Source organism: Moschus berezovskii, chromosome 17 (genome assembly GCF_049115385.1).
Source record: "Moschus berezovskii isolate FMDL1 chromosome 17, NW_MosBer_1.0, whole genome shotgun sequence".
Lineage (NCBI taxonomy): Eukaryota > Metazoa > Chordata > Mammalia > Artiodactyla > Moschidae > Moschus > Moschus berezovskii.
In genome coordinates, this window is record NC_142476.1 from 29982590 (window position 1) to 29999865 (window position 17276).

The 17276-nt window shown below is 44.9% G+C and overlaps 2 protein-coding genes across 4 annotated transcripts in view; one reads left to right on the top strand and one right to left on the bottom strand.

The window, feature by feature from the left end:
- Positions 1-3939, bottom strand: part of LOC129551315 (major histocompatibility complex class I-related protein 1) — a 31740-nt gene extending 27801 nt beyond the window's left edge. For both annotated transcript variants that reach the window (XM_088845290.1, XM_055419148.2), the window contains exon 1: positions 3785-3939. In XM_088845290.1, the coding sequence (XP_088701416.1) occupies positions 3785-3839 (55 nt within the window). In that variant the 5' untranslated portion in view covers positions 3840-3939. The remainder of the gene's footprint in view (positions 1-3784) is intronic.
- Positions 3940-14756: 10817 nt separating this feature from the next.
- The window catches only part of STX6 (syntaxin 6), a 49239-nt gene continuing 46719 nt past the window's right edge, over positions 14757-17276 (top strand). The window contains exon 1 of one of the 2 annotated variants that reach the window (XM_055419151.2): positions 14757-15034. In XM_055419151.2, coding sequence (XP_055275126.1) covers positions 15000-15034 — 35 coding nt within the window. In that variant the 5' untranslated portion in view covers positions 14757-14999. The remainder of the gene's footprint in view (positions 15035-17276) is intronic. The other variant, XM_055419150.2, reaches the window with a different exon arrangement.

A 17276-nucleotide genomic window follows, 5' to 3' on the forward strand; every position in this document is an offset into this window, starting at 1 on the left:
TGTGAAGCAGGATGATCTTATAGGTAGAGGGACCAGGAAAGGTCGTCTCAGCAGGTGGCACTTGAGCAGAGATGTGAATGGAGAAAGGAAGTCAGCCATAGGAGAGCCTTCCAGAAAGAACAACAAGCGCAAGTCCTCCAGAGAGCTGCCCATTCCATGTGTTTGAGGAATAGCAAGGAGACCACTGTGGGCACGTAGAGCTTCAGAGGATGAACGAATGAGCCCTGATGGCTTTTCCCCCCAGTCCTCTCTGTATACGATGATGACCACAGGTCTCCTATTTCCCAGAAGAATTACAATTTTATGAATTCTATTCTTGTAAAATGATTCATTGAAGTTGTAACAAAATGTGATTTGGTATTCATACTCTTGAAAGGTTTTCCGTAATAAATATAAACTTGGTCGTCAGAAAGAATGTCCTTTATCATCTGTGTCAATTTGGGTTTCATAAAGCAAGTATTTAAAAAGTCATGTGTTTTATCTTTAAGCTAGGCCCCGTCCTTTGAGACCTTGGCAATCCTCTAGGGTGAGAGGATGACCGAGGTCAATGGATTTTAGCAAGAATAGACAAATATTCCCATTAGTCAGAAGAAAACCTACAAATTAGTTGAATTTCCCGCATTTAGATAGATTCAGTGTCAGCTAAGAAGAAGAGGGCCTTAGGGGAGTAAAAAAGCATCTTGGAGAAATTTCTACTGCATGTACCTTGGCAACAGCTCCATGGAAACAGACTGAAGTCTAATAAGGTCTATAGCAAGTGCCTATATTTTCTCATGTTAACTCTTGGAACTCAAGGTCATTTCTTAGCAGATAATTTGCAAGCCTGTGTCTTAACACTAGCCCAGTTGATAATTCAGGGGATTTATCTATCATCAGTCCTTGTCTGTGAAGGACTTCATGAAGCAGATTGATATAGCACATTGAAATATCCATAGAGTTATGAATAATATCAAGAGACTGACCTTGGTGTTTTTCAGGATCAACCATACAAACCACATATGGCTCTGCAAGAGAGGTCCCATGCCTGCCCCCACCTGAGTACACCCACCACGTCACCAGCTCATAGTTTCCCACAGGCTGGAACAGGAAGAGTTGTAAAGCATGAAACCTCTTTCTTTTTCATACAAATTCTGCAACCAGAATAAACCAGAGTCATGAATTTAGTCATTATTGCTGCCCAAGTTCTCTATGGCAGCACTCCCCAACCTTTTTAGCACCACAGATTGGTTTCCTGGAAGACAACTTTTCCACAGAATGGGTAATGACGAGGGGTGGGGGACGGTTTCGGGATGATTCTCATAAAAAGTGCGCAACCTAGGTCCCTCCCATGCGTAGTTCGTGGCAGGTTCTTGAGCGTTCCTGTGAGAATCGAATGCTGCTGCTGATCTGACAGGAGGTGAGCTCAGGTGGTAATTTGAGCTATGGGGAGCAGCTATAAATATGGATGAAGCTTTGCTTGCTTGCTCACCTGCCTGCCACTTACCTCCTCCTTTGTGGCCCGTTCCCTAACAGGCCACAGACCAGTACTGGTCCGTGGCCCTGGAGGGTGGGGACCCCTGCTCTATGGCATACGGTCAGATCACTTCAATTTCTTAGAAACATCACCTTGGAGCATAAATTCCAGCAGGTGTTTATTAAGTGCCTGTTGTTCACTAGAACACACAAGGGAAACGAGAAAAATGAGATCTCTCTCCCTGCTTTAAGGAGAGACTTGACTGAAAGATTTTGGTAGATAGAAAATTATAAAACTGGGAGCAGGAGCTATGGGAGTGCAAAGGCAAGAGCAGTTTACTGAAGGCTATGGGGTCAATGAGAACACCACACGGGAAGTGATGGAGTGATCTTAACATTGCTCTGTGATCTCAAACACTCTGCTGTCTCCTCCCTGCATTTCCACCTGTAGAAGCTCCCACTCAGGGCCAGCATTAGGTCCAAATATCAAGAAGACCAAGTCCTTTTCATAACCCCATCTCCCTTCCCGTTAGCACTCCTCAATGCTCAGCCTGCTCGGTCAGGGTCCTGGCAGGCAATAGCCCTCACTCTAGCTGAGTCACATGAAGAAACTAGTGGAGGGACTCTGCACAGAGCTGTGAGCAAGGTTACAGGAACAAATGAGGGTGCCGGGGAACCCAGAAGTTAGCAGTTATAGCAAGCCGTCACCAGCCCTAGGGTTGTAGCGATTAGAGGAGCAAATAGTGTTCCTGAAGCCCAGTGGTAGCTAGAACTATGAAAAAGGGGCCGTTCATGGAAAACTATATTGCAGAGGGACACAGCTATTATACTACCAGAGGCGTTAGAGAAAGAAGGAAAAGAAGAAGTTAATACCTCAACTTCGCTTTGCTCTCTGATTGCTCTCCCTCGGCGCCTCCTATTGGGTGAACCCAAACAGAAATCCGCCTGCGAGACAGACCGGGTGATGTCCTCTGTAGCAGTCAATCCCCCAGGACACAACACAGGCAGAGAAAGATGCGGCGGAAGGAGCCAAGACAAGGAGAGCCAGCACAAGGTGACCTTCCCTGCCCTTCATAGAAGACTGGTTCTAGTTCTCATCCCGCCAGTTATCAAAGTGCCGAGCATCCACATCCAGAGACGCTATGATTTTGTGGGAAAGCCCGGGACTGTGGGCGGGAAGACCTGCATGTACTTCAGACTCTGTTCATTATGTGAGCTGAGTCCACCTCACTTGGCCTCGATCTCCTCATCAGGAAATGGGGATATTGTCTCAGTCACAAGGGTTAGTTAGACCAACACACGAAAGATTATATTTAGGGGATATTGTGGTCATATTATTGAAGAGTTCTTTGAGAATCAAATACAGGTAATATATAGGCTTTTAATCTTCTAGAAATATCACTCCTGCCCTCTTTTTATCCTCTGTCTCTAACCTTCACCCTAAATCTTTCCCATTTCTGACTTGAGTAGTAAGACTTTTCTGGATTAAGTTTCTATAGAATTAGAACCTATGTCTATCATGTTCATGGTCATGTCCCCAAAAGTGCCATCACATAGTAGGTCATCAAAAAACACACATGTTTTGAAAGAGCTCCTTCCCATCATGCTCATGGAACGTTGCCTATGGTGATAGCCCAGATGTTGTCCAGCGACCCTCTGGGAGTGCTGAACTCTAGCTGAGAAAGCAGTTGCTTAGAGCAGAGAAGCCTATTGCTTCCAGCCCACCAGTCTTCTTGTGTATTTGGGGCAACAGAAAGCAACTCCTTCCCTAGTAACACAGGTTCCTCATACAATGAAAAGCTTTTTCTACTCAGTTGATAACTCTTACACTCAGTAAGAACCATGGTTCTGAAACATGGTTTTATCTTTCTGGGATCCTGTGTTACAGGTAGGGCTTGTGGTGAGGAGGATAAACAAATAAATGTGAACAATGGATCTGTTCTACTGTTCAGTGGCCCCGAAACGCTGACCACATCCTCATGAGACTCTCCAAGCTAGTAGGGAGGAAAAACAAAAGTAAAAGAAAAGACATGAGCAGAAAAGAAAGGGAGCAACGTTCAGAAGGGAAGTAGGAAGTGAGGAAGTTACCCAGAGGGTCTTTCCAGAATGGCTTCCAACCCCTCAGAAAAGGTGGGTAACATCAAGATCCTACACACACGAACTGGAGAACTGTACAGCTTTCCAGTTCATCGCTCCAACAAGTCCTGGGTTGAATAAACACACTTTCTGCCCGTGGCTGCTTCATTTCACCAGGAGTTTTAGGAAGACAAGCTGTTTCCCAGAGGCTCCCTCAGCTGGGGAGTTTAGAGCAAAGAGAACTTGGGGTACTCACGAGCATCGCTGAGCTTCACCATTAACACAATGATGAGAGGCAATAGGAGCATCATCAGCCCCTCTAAAATCCTTCTCTTCTGATTCTTTTAACTAAAACACTGATAGGTCCCTGCTGATCTTTCAAGAACCTGTATTGTATCGGCTCTCTCAGTTTTTGATGATTCAGCAACTGTGACACGCAAGGGCTCTCTCCCTGTCAAAATAGTGGGAATCGTTAGTGTCATCAGTTGCTAGGTAGAATAGAGAGCAAGAGAACCCTAAAGCACCGCCTTCTCCAGTGACCTTTAACCCTTTATTGGTCTCAGACACTGATTGGACACCGATTGCTCCTGTGCTATTCCTATCTTGGCCCTGTTGCTGCTGCTGCTGCTAAGTCGCTTCAGTCGTGTCCAACTCTGTGCGACCCCATAGACGGCAGCCCACCAGGCTCCCCCGTCCCTGGGATTCTCCAGGCAAGAACACTGGAGTGGGTTGCCTTTTCCTTCTCCAATGCATGAAAGTGAAAAGTGAAAGTGAAGTCGCTCAGTCTGTCTGACTCTTCGCGACCCCATGGATTGCAGCCTACCAGGCTCCTGTTCAGTTCAGTTCAGTTCAGTCACTCAGTTGTGTCCGACTCTCCGCGACCCCATGAACCACAGCACGCCAGGCCTCCCTGTCCATCACCAACTCCCGGAGTTCACTCAAACTCATGTCCATCGAGCCGGTGACGCCATCTAGCCATCTCATTCTCTGTCGTCCCCTTCTCCTCCCACCCCCAATCCCGCCCAGAATCAGACTCTTTTCCAGTGAGTCAACTCGTCGCATGAGGCTCCTGTTGCTGCTGCTGCTGCTGCTAAATCACTTCAGTCGTGTCCGACTCTGTGTGACCCCATAGACAGCAGCCCACCAGGCTCCCCCATCCCTGGGATTCTCCAGGCAAGAACACTGGAGTGGCTTGCCATTTCCTTCTCCAATGTGTGAAAGTGAAAAGTGAAAGTGAAGTCGCTCAGTCGTGTCCGAACCTTAGCGACCCCATGGACTGCAGCCCACCAGGCTCCTCTGTCCATGGGATTTTCCAGGCAAGAGTACTGGAGTGGCTTGCCACCTTCTAAATATTTATGGAGCACAGCTATAAGAAAGACACAGAGAACACAAAGATGAATCAGTTCTGGTCCCTCACGGAGCTCAAAAGAAAAAGACGAGTTTGTTTATTCCCTGGTGCTTAGATTTCACCTAAGGTCCATGAGAAAGATTCACACAAAGTTCCCAGGACTTGCTCTGGCTTCCTATAATGCTGCAGTCCACATGTCTGATATAACGTGTATCCCCTAGACTATCCCGTCATTTTTAGCTTACCTCTATCTTCCATGCTGCTCGAGCACCCACAGCCCAAGAGCTCAAAAATGCTCATTGAATGAAGGAGACCTGGTCCTTAAGAGTCTGAGGCAGCTGACTTGGCTTCCTCGATTAGCTCAGCACAAAGCCACAGCTACATGGTCATCAGGAGAGCACAATGACCTGGGAAACAGAGGCATAAGCTTGTTCAGGGAGTTGTTTTAGGGCACTTCCTGCTACTGCTGCTGAGTCACTTCAGTCGCGTCTGACTCTGTGTGACCCCACAGACGGAAGCCCACCAGGCTCCCCCATCCCTGGGATTCTCCAGGCAAGAACACTGGAGTGGGTTGCCATTTCCTTCTCCAATGTGTGAAAGTGAAAAGTGAAAGTGAAGTCGGTCAGTCGTGTCCGACCCTTAGCGACCCCACGGACTGCAGCCTACCAGGCTCCTCCATCCATGGGATTTTCTAGGCAAGAGTACTGGAGTGGCTTACCATTGCCTTAGGGCACTTAGTTTGTAGTAATTTGTTCTAGGAGCAACAGAAAACTACATGTCCTCCATCTCCCAAAAGAAAAAAGAAAGCCAAATAATGAAATAATAATGATATTTGACAACCCTCAGCATCTCCTAGCACCTTCTCTTCTCAGACCTTTGTATTTCTTCCTTTCCTTCCTCCTTCCCTTCTTTTTCTTTCCCTTAATTCTTCACTTAGGAGAAGGCAATGGCGACCCACTCCAGTACTCAAATCCCATGGATGGAGGAGCCTGGTGGGCTGCAGTCCGTGGGGTCACTAAGGGTTGGACACGACTGAGCGACTTCCCTTTCACTTTTTACTTTCACACATTGGAGAAGGCAATGGCAAGCCACTCCAGTGTTCTTGCCTGGAGAATCCCAGGGACGGGGGAGCCTGGTGGGCTTCCGTCTATGGGGTTGCACAGAGTCGGACACGACTGAAGTGACTTAGCAATTCTTCACTTAACAAATGTAGGGCACCCCTGTGCCACTCACTCTCGGAGCCCCCAACAGTCCCAGGGATCTCTCACTAGTACTGCTGTCCCACAGCAGGGAATTCATCTCTTCCTTTGAATTTCTGTTCATATCTTGTTACAAAACTGCATACTGTTCTGCAGTCTGCAGCATTTACATTAGAAAGTAGGTATGGTGACCGTGCCTTTCATTTTTAAGTCATTTTTAAGTGCAAATTAACAAATACAATCCAGAAAACTTGAAAGCACATAAAAAATCAGAGTAATAAGATAAAAATCACTCTTCAGAGAAAGTCAATGTTAACATTTTAATATATGTCTTTTCAGTGCTTGGCTGTGACTATATATGTATATATACAAACACACTTTGGGGGATTCATTTTACCAAAACAGAGTCTCACATCCTAATATTATTTTGTAATTCATTTTTCACTTAACAATTTCCCAGTACCAACATGCATTTTTATGGCATAGCCTTGGTAGTCTTAAAATTTTTAAGTAAATGGATTTAATGTGTCAGTATCTTAAAGGACAAGTGAAGACTGCCTGACTAAGCTGAAAGCATTGCAGTGAGAAGTGTCCTATTCATTCCCCTTGGGAACTAGCTGTACCTCTGAGCAACTGTCTAATCCTTGAACCTCAAGCTGTATTTGTCAGAGTAGTTTGTGTTTATCTTGTTTACTATGGATCTATGTCTTTGGTTTTTAAATACTGTTTTATTACAGATATCTTGAGGCCCTTCTGAAGAATCTGACCCATTTGCAATGGGACAAGTCATCCTCAAAAACCAAAAGACAAATTATTAAGTTAACAAAAAAGTCTAATTCATTAAATATATTGTGACAGGGAGGTCTGGCATGCTGCAGTCCATGGGGTCACAAAGAGTAAGACACAACTGAGCTACTGAACTGAACTGAACTGAATGTTTTCAATATACTGTAGTGTATTTTATCCCGTCCTCTGGGGTGTTTTAAGAAGTTCAACAGGGGTGTGTGTGTGTGTCTGTATGTGCCCGCGTTATGTCTGTGAAATCTGATTTGAGCCATTTTCAGTGGTTAGGTAAAATCCATTCACTGATTTTGGGACAAGGCTAGCCCGTGTACAAATGATCAGTAAAGTATTATAGCAAAGAACATGGGTTTAGGAGTCAGACAAACTTATCCTGAAATGGGGCTCTGCCACTTCATACCTATAAGAACCTTAGACAAATTACCAACCTCTGCAAGCCTCAGGTTTCTCTTGTGGAATATGGGGGTCATAACAATATCTGCCTTATAGAGTTGTGTGGATTCCATGAAATCAGCAGTGATGGAACCAAGAGGTGATTTGTCACTTCTTGGGGCTTCTGTTATTGTTGTTTAGTTGGTAAGCTGTGTCCAACTCTTTTGTGACCCCATGCACTGTAGCCTGGAAGACTTCTCTGCCCATGGAATTTTCCAGGCAAGAATACTGGAGTGGTTGTTATTTCCTTCTTCAGGGGATCTTCCTAACCAAGGGATCAAACCTGTGTCTCCTGCTTGGTACATGTGTGCATGTGTGCTAAGTCACTTCAATTGTGTCCAATTCTTTGTGACACTATGGACTGTAGCCCACCAGGCTGCTCTGTCCATGGGATTCTCCAGGCAAGAATACTGGTGTGGGTTGCCATTTCCTCCTCCAGGGACTCTTCCTGACCCAGGGATTGAACACACATCTCTTGCATCTCCTGCATTGGCAGACAGGTTCTTCACCACTAGAGCCACCTGGCAAGCCCCTCTTGGGACTTTAAAGCATCATTACCACACACACATAATTACCATCCCAAATAACCCATAATTTCAAAAAATACACTGGGTCTGCCATCTAATGTCAGTTCAAGTCTCCTAGCCTTGTTGTCCAAAGAAGTTACATTCTAAACCTGCCTCATGTAGAAATTTTGGAGCCACTTCTGAGTAGTATGCATGTATATTACTTAGCACAATGTCTGGTCCATAGTAAGTAAATGTTAGCAATTGTTATAACTATTGTTGTTACTCACTAGTTTACCAAGCGAGATTGTGGTTTTTCCTTCCCTGCGCACTAGCAAATTCATAGAAAAGGGTAACTGTCATATCTGCCTCTCAACAACGGTTTGAATTCACTATTTTATCAAGTTCAGGGTTTCCCTGGTGACTCGGTGGTAAAGAATCTGCCTGCCAATGCAGGAGGTGCAGGTTAGATCCCTGGCCCGGGAAGATCCTACATGCCCCGGAGCAGCTAAGCCCATGCAGCACAACTATTGAGCCTATGCTCTAGAGCCTGGGGAACCACAGCTGCTGAGCCCACAAGCTCTAAAGCCTGCACTCCACAACGAGAGAAGCCATCACAGCAAGAAGCCCTCGCACCACAACCAGAAAGTAGCTCTCCCTCGCTGCAACTAAAGAAAAGCCCACGCAGCACCAAGGGCCCACACAGCCACAAATAAATAAATACATTTTAAAAGTCTGTTGCATTTCAATAGCATAAATTAACTTTGGGAACTCACTAACATCCATTCATTCCTACACTCTTAACCTGCCTTATTCTGAAAGGGATTTAAAACTGCTAACCTTTGTTATACCTTTGCATATGTGGTCACTTGGCTTTCTCACTTATCTTTCTTCAATTTTTCTTTGTTTTTTTACTTTTTATATTTCTGGTTATCCAAGTATATACTCCATTGTAGAAAATGGTCAAACTTTAAGTACATTTTCTTTTTTCTATGTATAAAAGTGTTTCTTTATATAAAAATGCTGCTGCTGCTGCTGTTACTAACTTGTGTCCAACTCTGTGCGACCCCACAGACGGCAGCCCACCAGGCTCCCCCATCCCTGGGATTCTCCAGGCCAGAATACTGGAGTGGGTTACCATTTCCTTCTCCAATGCATGAAAGTGAAAAGTGAAAGTGAAGTTGCTCAGTCGTGTCCAACTCCTACTGACCCCATGGACTGCAGCCTACAAGGCTCCTCCATCCATGGGATTTTCAAGGCAAGAGTACTGGAGTGGGTTGCCATTGCCTTCTCCAATATAAGAATGAGCAGAATTGAAATCATATTATAAATATAATATTGTCTTGCTATTTTCAATATATGTCATTACACAATTTTAAACAACATTTTTGGTGACCATCAAATGGATGCTTCATAAATTGTTAATCACTTTCTTGTGTTAGATATATAAGGAAAGAAAACACAACTTGCATATGGATATTCTCTATGGTTGGTGCTGGGAAATGCAGACATAGCCAGGTCAATGGATGCCAACAAGAGCCAGTGTCTTCTGGAGCGCTCCAGAACAAGCACATGCATCTCAGGGCTTTTAAAAAAGAATGGGATAAAGATGAAGAGTATAAAATCTAACGTCTACATAGCACTTTTCTCCCTTACACAATCTTGTTTCAAAAAGATGAATGAAACAACAAAAAGACAAACACAATTTTTTAATAAGCAAAGGACTTGAATAGACACGTCTCTAAAGAAGATATATGCCATGCTTAGTCGCTCAGTCATGTCCAACTCTTGTGACCCCAGACTGTAGGCTGCCAGGCTCCTCTGTCCATGGGATTCTCCAGGCAAGAATACTGGAGTGGGTTTCCATTTCTTCCTCAAGTCCAACTGTTTAGGAACCCATAGACTGTAGCCCTCCAGGCTGCTCTGTCCATGGAATTTTCTAGGCAAGAATACTGGAGTGGGTTGCCATTCCCTTCTCCAAAAGAAGATATACAAATGGCCAATAAGCCATTTGTTTATTTATATAGAAAAACATGTATTTAAAGTTTGGCAAAGGAATGCTGCTCAATATTCTGTAATAACCTAAATGGGAAAGCAATCTGAAAAAGAATAGATATATGTAAAAGTGATTCACTTTGCTGTACACCTGAAACTAACACAGCATTGTAAATCAACTATACTCCAATATAAAATAAAAATGTAGAAAACTTTAAAAAATAAAAATTAAGTTTGGGAATTTTATACAATGAAATGTTTACATGAAACAATGTTCAACAGCACTAATTATTAGGGAAATGCAAATCAAAACCACAATGAGACATACTTCAAATCCATTAAGATGGCTACTATAGAAACAAAACCACACATAAACAAAATAACAAGTGTTGGCAAAGATGTGAATAAATCGAAACTCTTGTGCACTCTTAGCGGGAATGTAAAATGGTGCAGCCACTATAACAGTCTGGAAGTTCTTCAAAAGATTATGATCCAGTAATTCCAATTCTGGGTGTACACCCGAAACAATTTAAAACAGGATCTCAACTACATACTGGTACATCCACGTTCATAACAGCATTATTCACAATTGTCAAAAGGTGGGAGCAACCCAGGTGTCCATCAATACAAGAATGAATAAACAAAATGTGATGTATACATACACGGAATGTCTGCTCAAAAAGGAAGGAAATTCTGCCACATGCTGCAACGTGATTGAACCTTGAATACCTTATGCTGAGTGAAAAAAGTCAATCACGAAGAGACAAATATGGAATGAGATACATGTCTTACAAATACTGTATGAGTGTATGACAAACACTTTTATGAGGTATCTAGAGGAGTTAAATTCACAGAGGTAGGAAGCAGAATGGTGGTTGTCAGGCAAGGGGGAGGAGAGACGAAGGACATGTTTAACGGGCACAGTTTCAGTTTTGCAAATAAACGTTCTGGAGGTTGGTTGAAAATCTGACTGTGAACACTCTGAACAGTGTACTTTAAAATGGTTAAGATGGAAAATTTTATGTTATGTGTATTTTACCACAATTAAAAATTTTAAAACTAGTTTTTATAAAGACCTAGGGGGACATCAAGAATTTTAAACACTTTGCAAAATGTAGTCACATTTAACATCCCAATTGATCCTTGAAATGACTTAGTGAGGGAGTAGTTAAGACACCATTCCCATCTGAGAATGGAAGACATCCCCTTGTAGGAGTGATATGGGACTCTCACAGCTTTTAAGGGGTTGGAAGTGGCCCGGGTTTATTCTGGCATTCTTAGCAACAGGGTGTGATTTGATCCTTCCTGATGCTCATCCTCATGAGCTCATGGCCTGCTGGCCTGTGCCCTCTTTCTGCACTGGCATTTCCTATTTCAGCACAAGATGCCTTCCAGGATCCCAGCAGTATCCTCCACCACTCACTCTCCTAACTTTGGAGACTTGCTCAGGTTTTCACGGCTGACCACACAAAATCTCAGAGTTGGAATGTTAGCCTTTTCCAGCAAAATGAACAGAGTCTAAGTACTACAGCTTGACAAGTCCTGACAAATTCACATACCTGTGTAACCTACAGTCCTGTCAAAATAGAGAAAATCACTAGCCCCCAGAAAGTTTCCTTTCCTAATCAAACTCCCCACCCAAAGGCAACCACTGTTTTAATTTTTTTGCTCCATGAGAATGTGTAACTCTTCTGTTTCGGGAGGTAGTGGAGGGTGGGGATGGGTAGAGGAGCTGGCTTTGCTGAGTATTCTTCCTGAGTTATTATGTTTTTGTTTATGCCAGGACCTGAGGCCTGTTAAATTTAAAAGAAGAAAAAAGAAGAGAAGAGGGAAAAGAAAGAGCTTCTTTTATTTTTCCTTCCATTTTAGCTATACTTCCCTTTCCCCGGGGGCAGCAGAGACCAAGGTCTGGGTTGGTTTGAGAAAGGATGACATATTAAAGAAAGAGACACCCCTTTCATGGAATAGGTAATAAGAGGCTATGCCAGGCATTGAGGTGGTAGTAACATTGGAAGTCTCCCTCCCTCCGCGAGTTTACACTTTAGTGGGGAAAACAGACATCCATGCTCTATCCCTCAGTTGTGTCCGAGTCTTTGCTGCCCCCCATGGACTGTAGCCCATCAGGTTCCTCTGTCCATGAAATTTTCCAGGCAAGAATACTGGAGTGGGTTGCCATTTCCTACTCCAGGGGTCTTCCCGACCCATGGATCAAACCCGTGTCTCTTGTGTCTCCTGCATTGGCAGGTGGATTCTTTACCAGTGTACCACCCGGGAAGCCGCAGAAAATCAACCTGCTAGCAGTTAATTTATGTCCACCCTAAATCTAGTCCTCCTATGTTCTTTATCTCAGTGATTGGAACTAACAACAACCCACTTCCAACTCCAGAACACTCCTTCTTCTTTCATCATCTCTGAAAACGCTGTATGCTGAACCATTCACTCACCAAATCCCCAGATGTTGCCTCTAAAGTATTTCTCAAATATATCCCCCTTCTCCATCCTAGTTGCAGTGAGCCTATCTCAGGCACCCTCACCCGTTCTCTGGACCATGACTTCCCAGCTGACCTTTCAGCCACTGCCGCACCTATGTCAAATGCCAGAATTATCCTGTCAACTACCTCAGCTGAGTGTTCACAGTTCTTAACATCACAATCAAGGACCCCAAGAAACTGGCCCTGCCCATTTCCAGCCTTAGCTCCTGCTGCCACAATCCTATTCTTTCCGTTCCAGCAATGCCCCCTGCCATGGCTCCTCCAAAGGCTGCGCTGCTGTCTCCTGGCTGCCTCCAGCCATTGTTTAGAAGTCCTCCTCACCCTCCCCCACACACAAATAGACTGGTGGCTTGTCTCCGTGTTTCTCTGGCAACATATGCCTTTCTTTCATTATGTAACTGGCCTTGTTCTCCTACTAGTCTGAGAATTCCTTGAAGGCAAGGACCAAGCCTGTTCATTTCTGTATCCTTAGTAGATAGCACATAGAAAGACTACAACACATGCTAGTACTATTCTAAGCACTTCTCAGACATTGATTCATTTAATCCTGATGACACTGTATGAGCAAGGTGCTATTATGGTATTCATTTCTTAGTTGAGGACAGTGAGAGACCAAGCAGCTTGCCCAAGACACAATAGTCAGGAAATAGCAGAATTAGGATTTGAACTCAGGTAATCCAGCTGCCCAGCTGGCAACAGGGCTAGAGAATCTGCCTGCCAGTGCAGGAGACACAGGAAACATGGGTTCAATCCCTAGGTCAGGCAGACCCCTGGAGTAGGAAATGGCATCCCACTCCAGTATTCTTACCTGGAAAGTTCCATGGGCAGGGAAGCCTGGTGGGCAACAGTCCATGCGGCTGCAAAGAGTCAGACGCGAATGAGTGACTGAGCACAGTCTGGCTGCAACTATGGCTCTTAATCTTTATTCTCATCTTCTCTTCAGTTTCCATGTGTTTGTTGAATGAACGAAAAATGATTGATCCCTTTTGAGTTCCCCATCTCAATACGTTCAGAACCAAAACAGTTCTCTTCCAACAGCTTCTTTTTCCCTACATCTGACCTCCCTCAGCTGCTCCTCCAGGGTCTCAGAGAAGCCTGCAGTCTGACTTTTACCTCTCTCCCCCTTAACCCCATTCAGCCTCTCATCACGTCTAGGTGTTTTGTTTTTACCTGGAAACATCAGATTGTCTCCTTCCTCTCCATTTACGATTGCTGCTGTCCTGTTCTGGCCCTCAGCCCTTCAGGCTGGACGACCACAGCAGCTTCCAGACTAGTTTCCCTGACTTCACTGCCTTACTTCCTTGGGGCCTTGGGGTTTCCATGCATTTTTATTTAAACCTGACAACAATCCACGAGCTAAACATTATTATTCACGCTTTGCTGATGAGGGACTGAATAACAGAACTCAGGTTCAAACAGGATTTGTCTGGTTCAAAGGACTCTTCCATCTCCAAAAAGACAAGTACTTTAAGCAAGTCACTTAACCTGCGAGAGTCCCAGATTTCTCATTCCTAAAATGGGAATAACAACAGTAATTACCTCTTGAGAGCAACTGAGATAACACTTAGCACAGTGCCTGACATACGGGAAGTGCTCAAAGATAATCAGCAGTTAATGTTCACAAACCCCATAGCATATCTAGCATATGAATTTGATAACTGTTCTGACCAAAACACTTTCTGGAAGTGCTTTTGAACCATTTAGCTCAGAATAAGTTGCCATATCTGGCCCCTCCTTTGTGTCTCAAAAGTTCTTTCTCCTGGGAAGCATGACATGCTGTATGAAAAAATTATCTTACTGGTCACTTCGAGAAAGGCACACAGCAAAGGAAAACACACCCGTCTGGTGGAAAGCGCACAGATTCTCTGATTGCCCTGTCCAGGTTGTATGAGCGCAGGAAATCTCGAAGCCTCTTTGAACTTTTCTCATCTACTAAATGGTAATAATAATACCTTCCCCCCAAAAATTTTGAGATAATGTACATACAGCCTTCAGCGCATTGTTGGATATAGTAAGACCTATATAAAGTTGTGCAATATAGGCAGATAATGTATACGAGCAGGCTTTATTGTAAGCAGGACGAGATGGATTTCTAAATCAACATGTTATCAAAATCAAGTATCAAAAGTAGAGGAAAGGTGAAAGGATTGTGCAAAGGAGGTACTAATGCATACGTGCTGCTGCTAGGACACCTGAATGCCTTTGCTGCGAAGGAACAAGCAGCTCCGGACCCTGACTCCTGAGGGGCAAGTGGGGAGAAGACCCGCCCTCTTCCACCGCCCCCAGAGCCCCGCCTCCAGGGTCGTGTGACAAGGTGCCCGGGACCCGCCAACGAGGGGCGGAGTCGGCTGTGATCACGTGGGCACGGGTGCGGAAGTGGTGCGGCGGCTGGCGTTCGTGATTGGCCGAGGCCGAGGAACCCGGGGGCGGAGCCAGGCGGCCGGACGCGCCGGGAGGAGTCGGGGGAGGGGACAGCCGCGGGGCCGGCTCCAGAGTCTGGATTTGGTCTGCGGTGCCCATCGAGTGCTGGACCGGCGGCTGGCCGGTGCACCCCGCCCTGCGCGCGCAGAGGCTTCGGGACCCCCGGGCCGAGGCGCGGGCCGCTGCGCGAGGCGGGTAGCGTGGGCAGAGGGAAATTTGGAGGGCGCGGGCGACCTGTGCGCGGAGCAAACGTGAGGCGGCCGGGGGCCGGGACGCCATGTCCATGGAGGACCCCTTCTTTGTGGTGAAAGGGTGAGTGTTGCCGAGGGCTCCACTGGAGGAGGCGGTGGCCGTGCTGCCTGCCCGCACCTCCCCGCCGCTCCTCGTTGTCGGGGGGATGGGAGGCAAGTAGAGGCTGGCGTGGGGACAGTGGGGACAGCTTAGCCTGGAGGGCCGTGATCAAGTGTCCAGAGACATCACTTTCCCGTCCTACCTGGACTTTGAAATTCATGCCCCCAATCAAGCCCCAGGGGAGGGGGTCCCGTTTGGCCTGTGCGCTGCCCTACAACTTATTTAGACGGGAGGAAGGGTTCAGCAGTTCTGCAGGTGGAAAGGGAGGTTAGGCGTCCCAGACCAAACTGGGGCTCTAGTGGAACACGGGGCCCTGCTTCGAAGGGGGAAAAACAGCATCTGGGCAGGAAAAGGGAAATGGCCCTCCTGAGCTTTGTAGTTGGCCTGGACGGGGGTGAGCTCCTATTGTCCATTGAGTTCGGAGCGCTGGCCCCGCAGACTGGTGAGACCACAGCATGCCCAGAGGCGTCTGAGCACGTTAGCAGGCTTGGAGGCGGGGGCGCCTGGCTCCGGAAGACGACTCAATTCAGTGGGGGAGTTTTTACTGAGTAATGGGAGGGGAGGAAAGCAGCCGTTCAAACTCAGTGATGATGTTGGAAGGAAAACAAAATGAAATCAGCCAAACCAAACTTTCCTTAGCTTTCTGTTAGCACTGGGTTTTTCCCACAGTGCTAAAGGAAATGAGCGTTTGCTTTTTAACTCCCTGATTTCATCCAGGCTGTTTGACAGGTTTCCCCCATTTCTTCCTCTGCCTTTCAGACTAGAACAGCCTTAAACTTATTCTTCCCTGTGAGCTGCCGTGACTCCATCTTTGATTGCTCAGTTGTGTGCAGATGCCCAGACACTTGAATGGCACTCTGTTATATAGGCTTTGTAGCCATTAAACAAATTCAGGGAAGATGGATCCTGTTGTTACAACTTGTCAGCTTTTGTTTAAAATGTCAAACAAACGTTAAAAATTTGAGAACTGCAAAGTTCTTGAGAGATCAGTGCTAATCACCCTAAAGTACCTCTTTGCTTTCAACTAGTTCCTAGCTCCTTATTTCTATTTCTGTAGGGGCTGACCGGTTGCTTTAGGGTGTATGTGATTTTTTTTTTTAAAGGTTCTTCTAAGAAAATTTAAGTGATACTCTGGGTGAAATACTTGTTATCCATGATACAGTAAGATACATTTATATATATTTTAACATTTCCCTAAAAAGTTTTGCCTTCACTTGACTTTAGGTGGGAAAATATGAGTTTAGATAATTGATAATACATGGATCTCTACCTGGAAAATGATATTAGAAGAATTGATTTTTTTTTTAGAGGTTAATTTTTAAATGTGAAAGCTGTGTGTTTTTCCTTTAAACGTTCTTAATTCTTAGGTTTCAAAGGTTATGTCTGGCAGTGGAGGCTGTAGATAATCAGAATTTTTTGTTGCATTTTTAAATGGAATTTGTGAAAATGCTAAATTGTTCTGCCATCTTGACTTTTTTTTCTGATAGTACAGTTTGCGAGGGCTTGCTCACTGATTAGATATCACTGCTTTATTGGAACATTGGCCAGGAGTCTTGTTTGACTTTTACATTGTTTTAGCTCATATCTTTAAGATATCAAAACTTTTTGCTCTGGAAAAGTAAAATTAGCTACATGAATGTCTCCAGATAATGTGGTGAAATATCTGGGGAGCCATGTACCTCTGTTTATTAAAAGATTTGAAAAAACACTCGCTGCATGATGTGGAAGAATGAAGGAAGCCTAAATTGTGACCTTTAGCCTAGGAGCTGATAGTCTAATCTGAGAAACAAGTCACCCAATAATTAAGTAGAAATGACTGGTGGAAATGATTAAGTGCTGAAGTGAATCCCACAGATGATTAAGTCCCCTAGTAGTTGGGAGAAAGGCATCCCATTAGGAAAGGTTACGATTGCAAAAACTTTGGACGTAGTAGCAGGTCTTGAATTGCGTTTTGAAGATGGGTATCACTTAGATGATTCAGTCCTGTGTGTCTTTTCTGGACTCATCAAGAAGAGTCTCTAATTGGTCTTCCTGCTTCCAGTCTCTTTCCTCTTGCGTCTGCCTTGGTTTTGTTGGACGAGTGTTCTCCAGAGTGCAGTGTGAGCCGCACATGCCATTTAACATTTCCTAGTAGATACAGGGAAAGTGAAAAACATGTAAAGTTAATTTTAATGTCATCGATAACCTGGTGTAGTCAAAATAT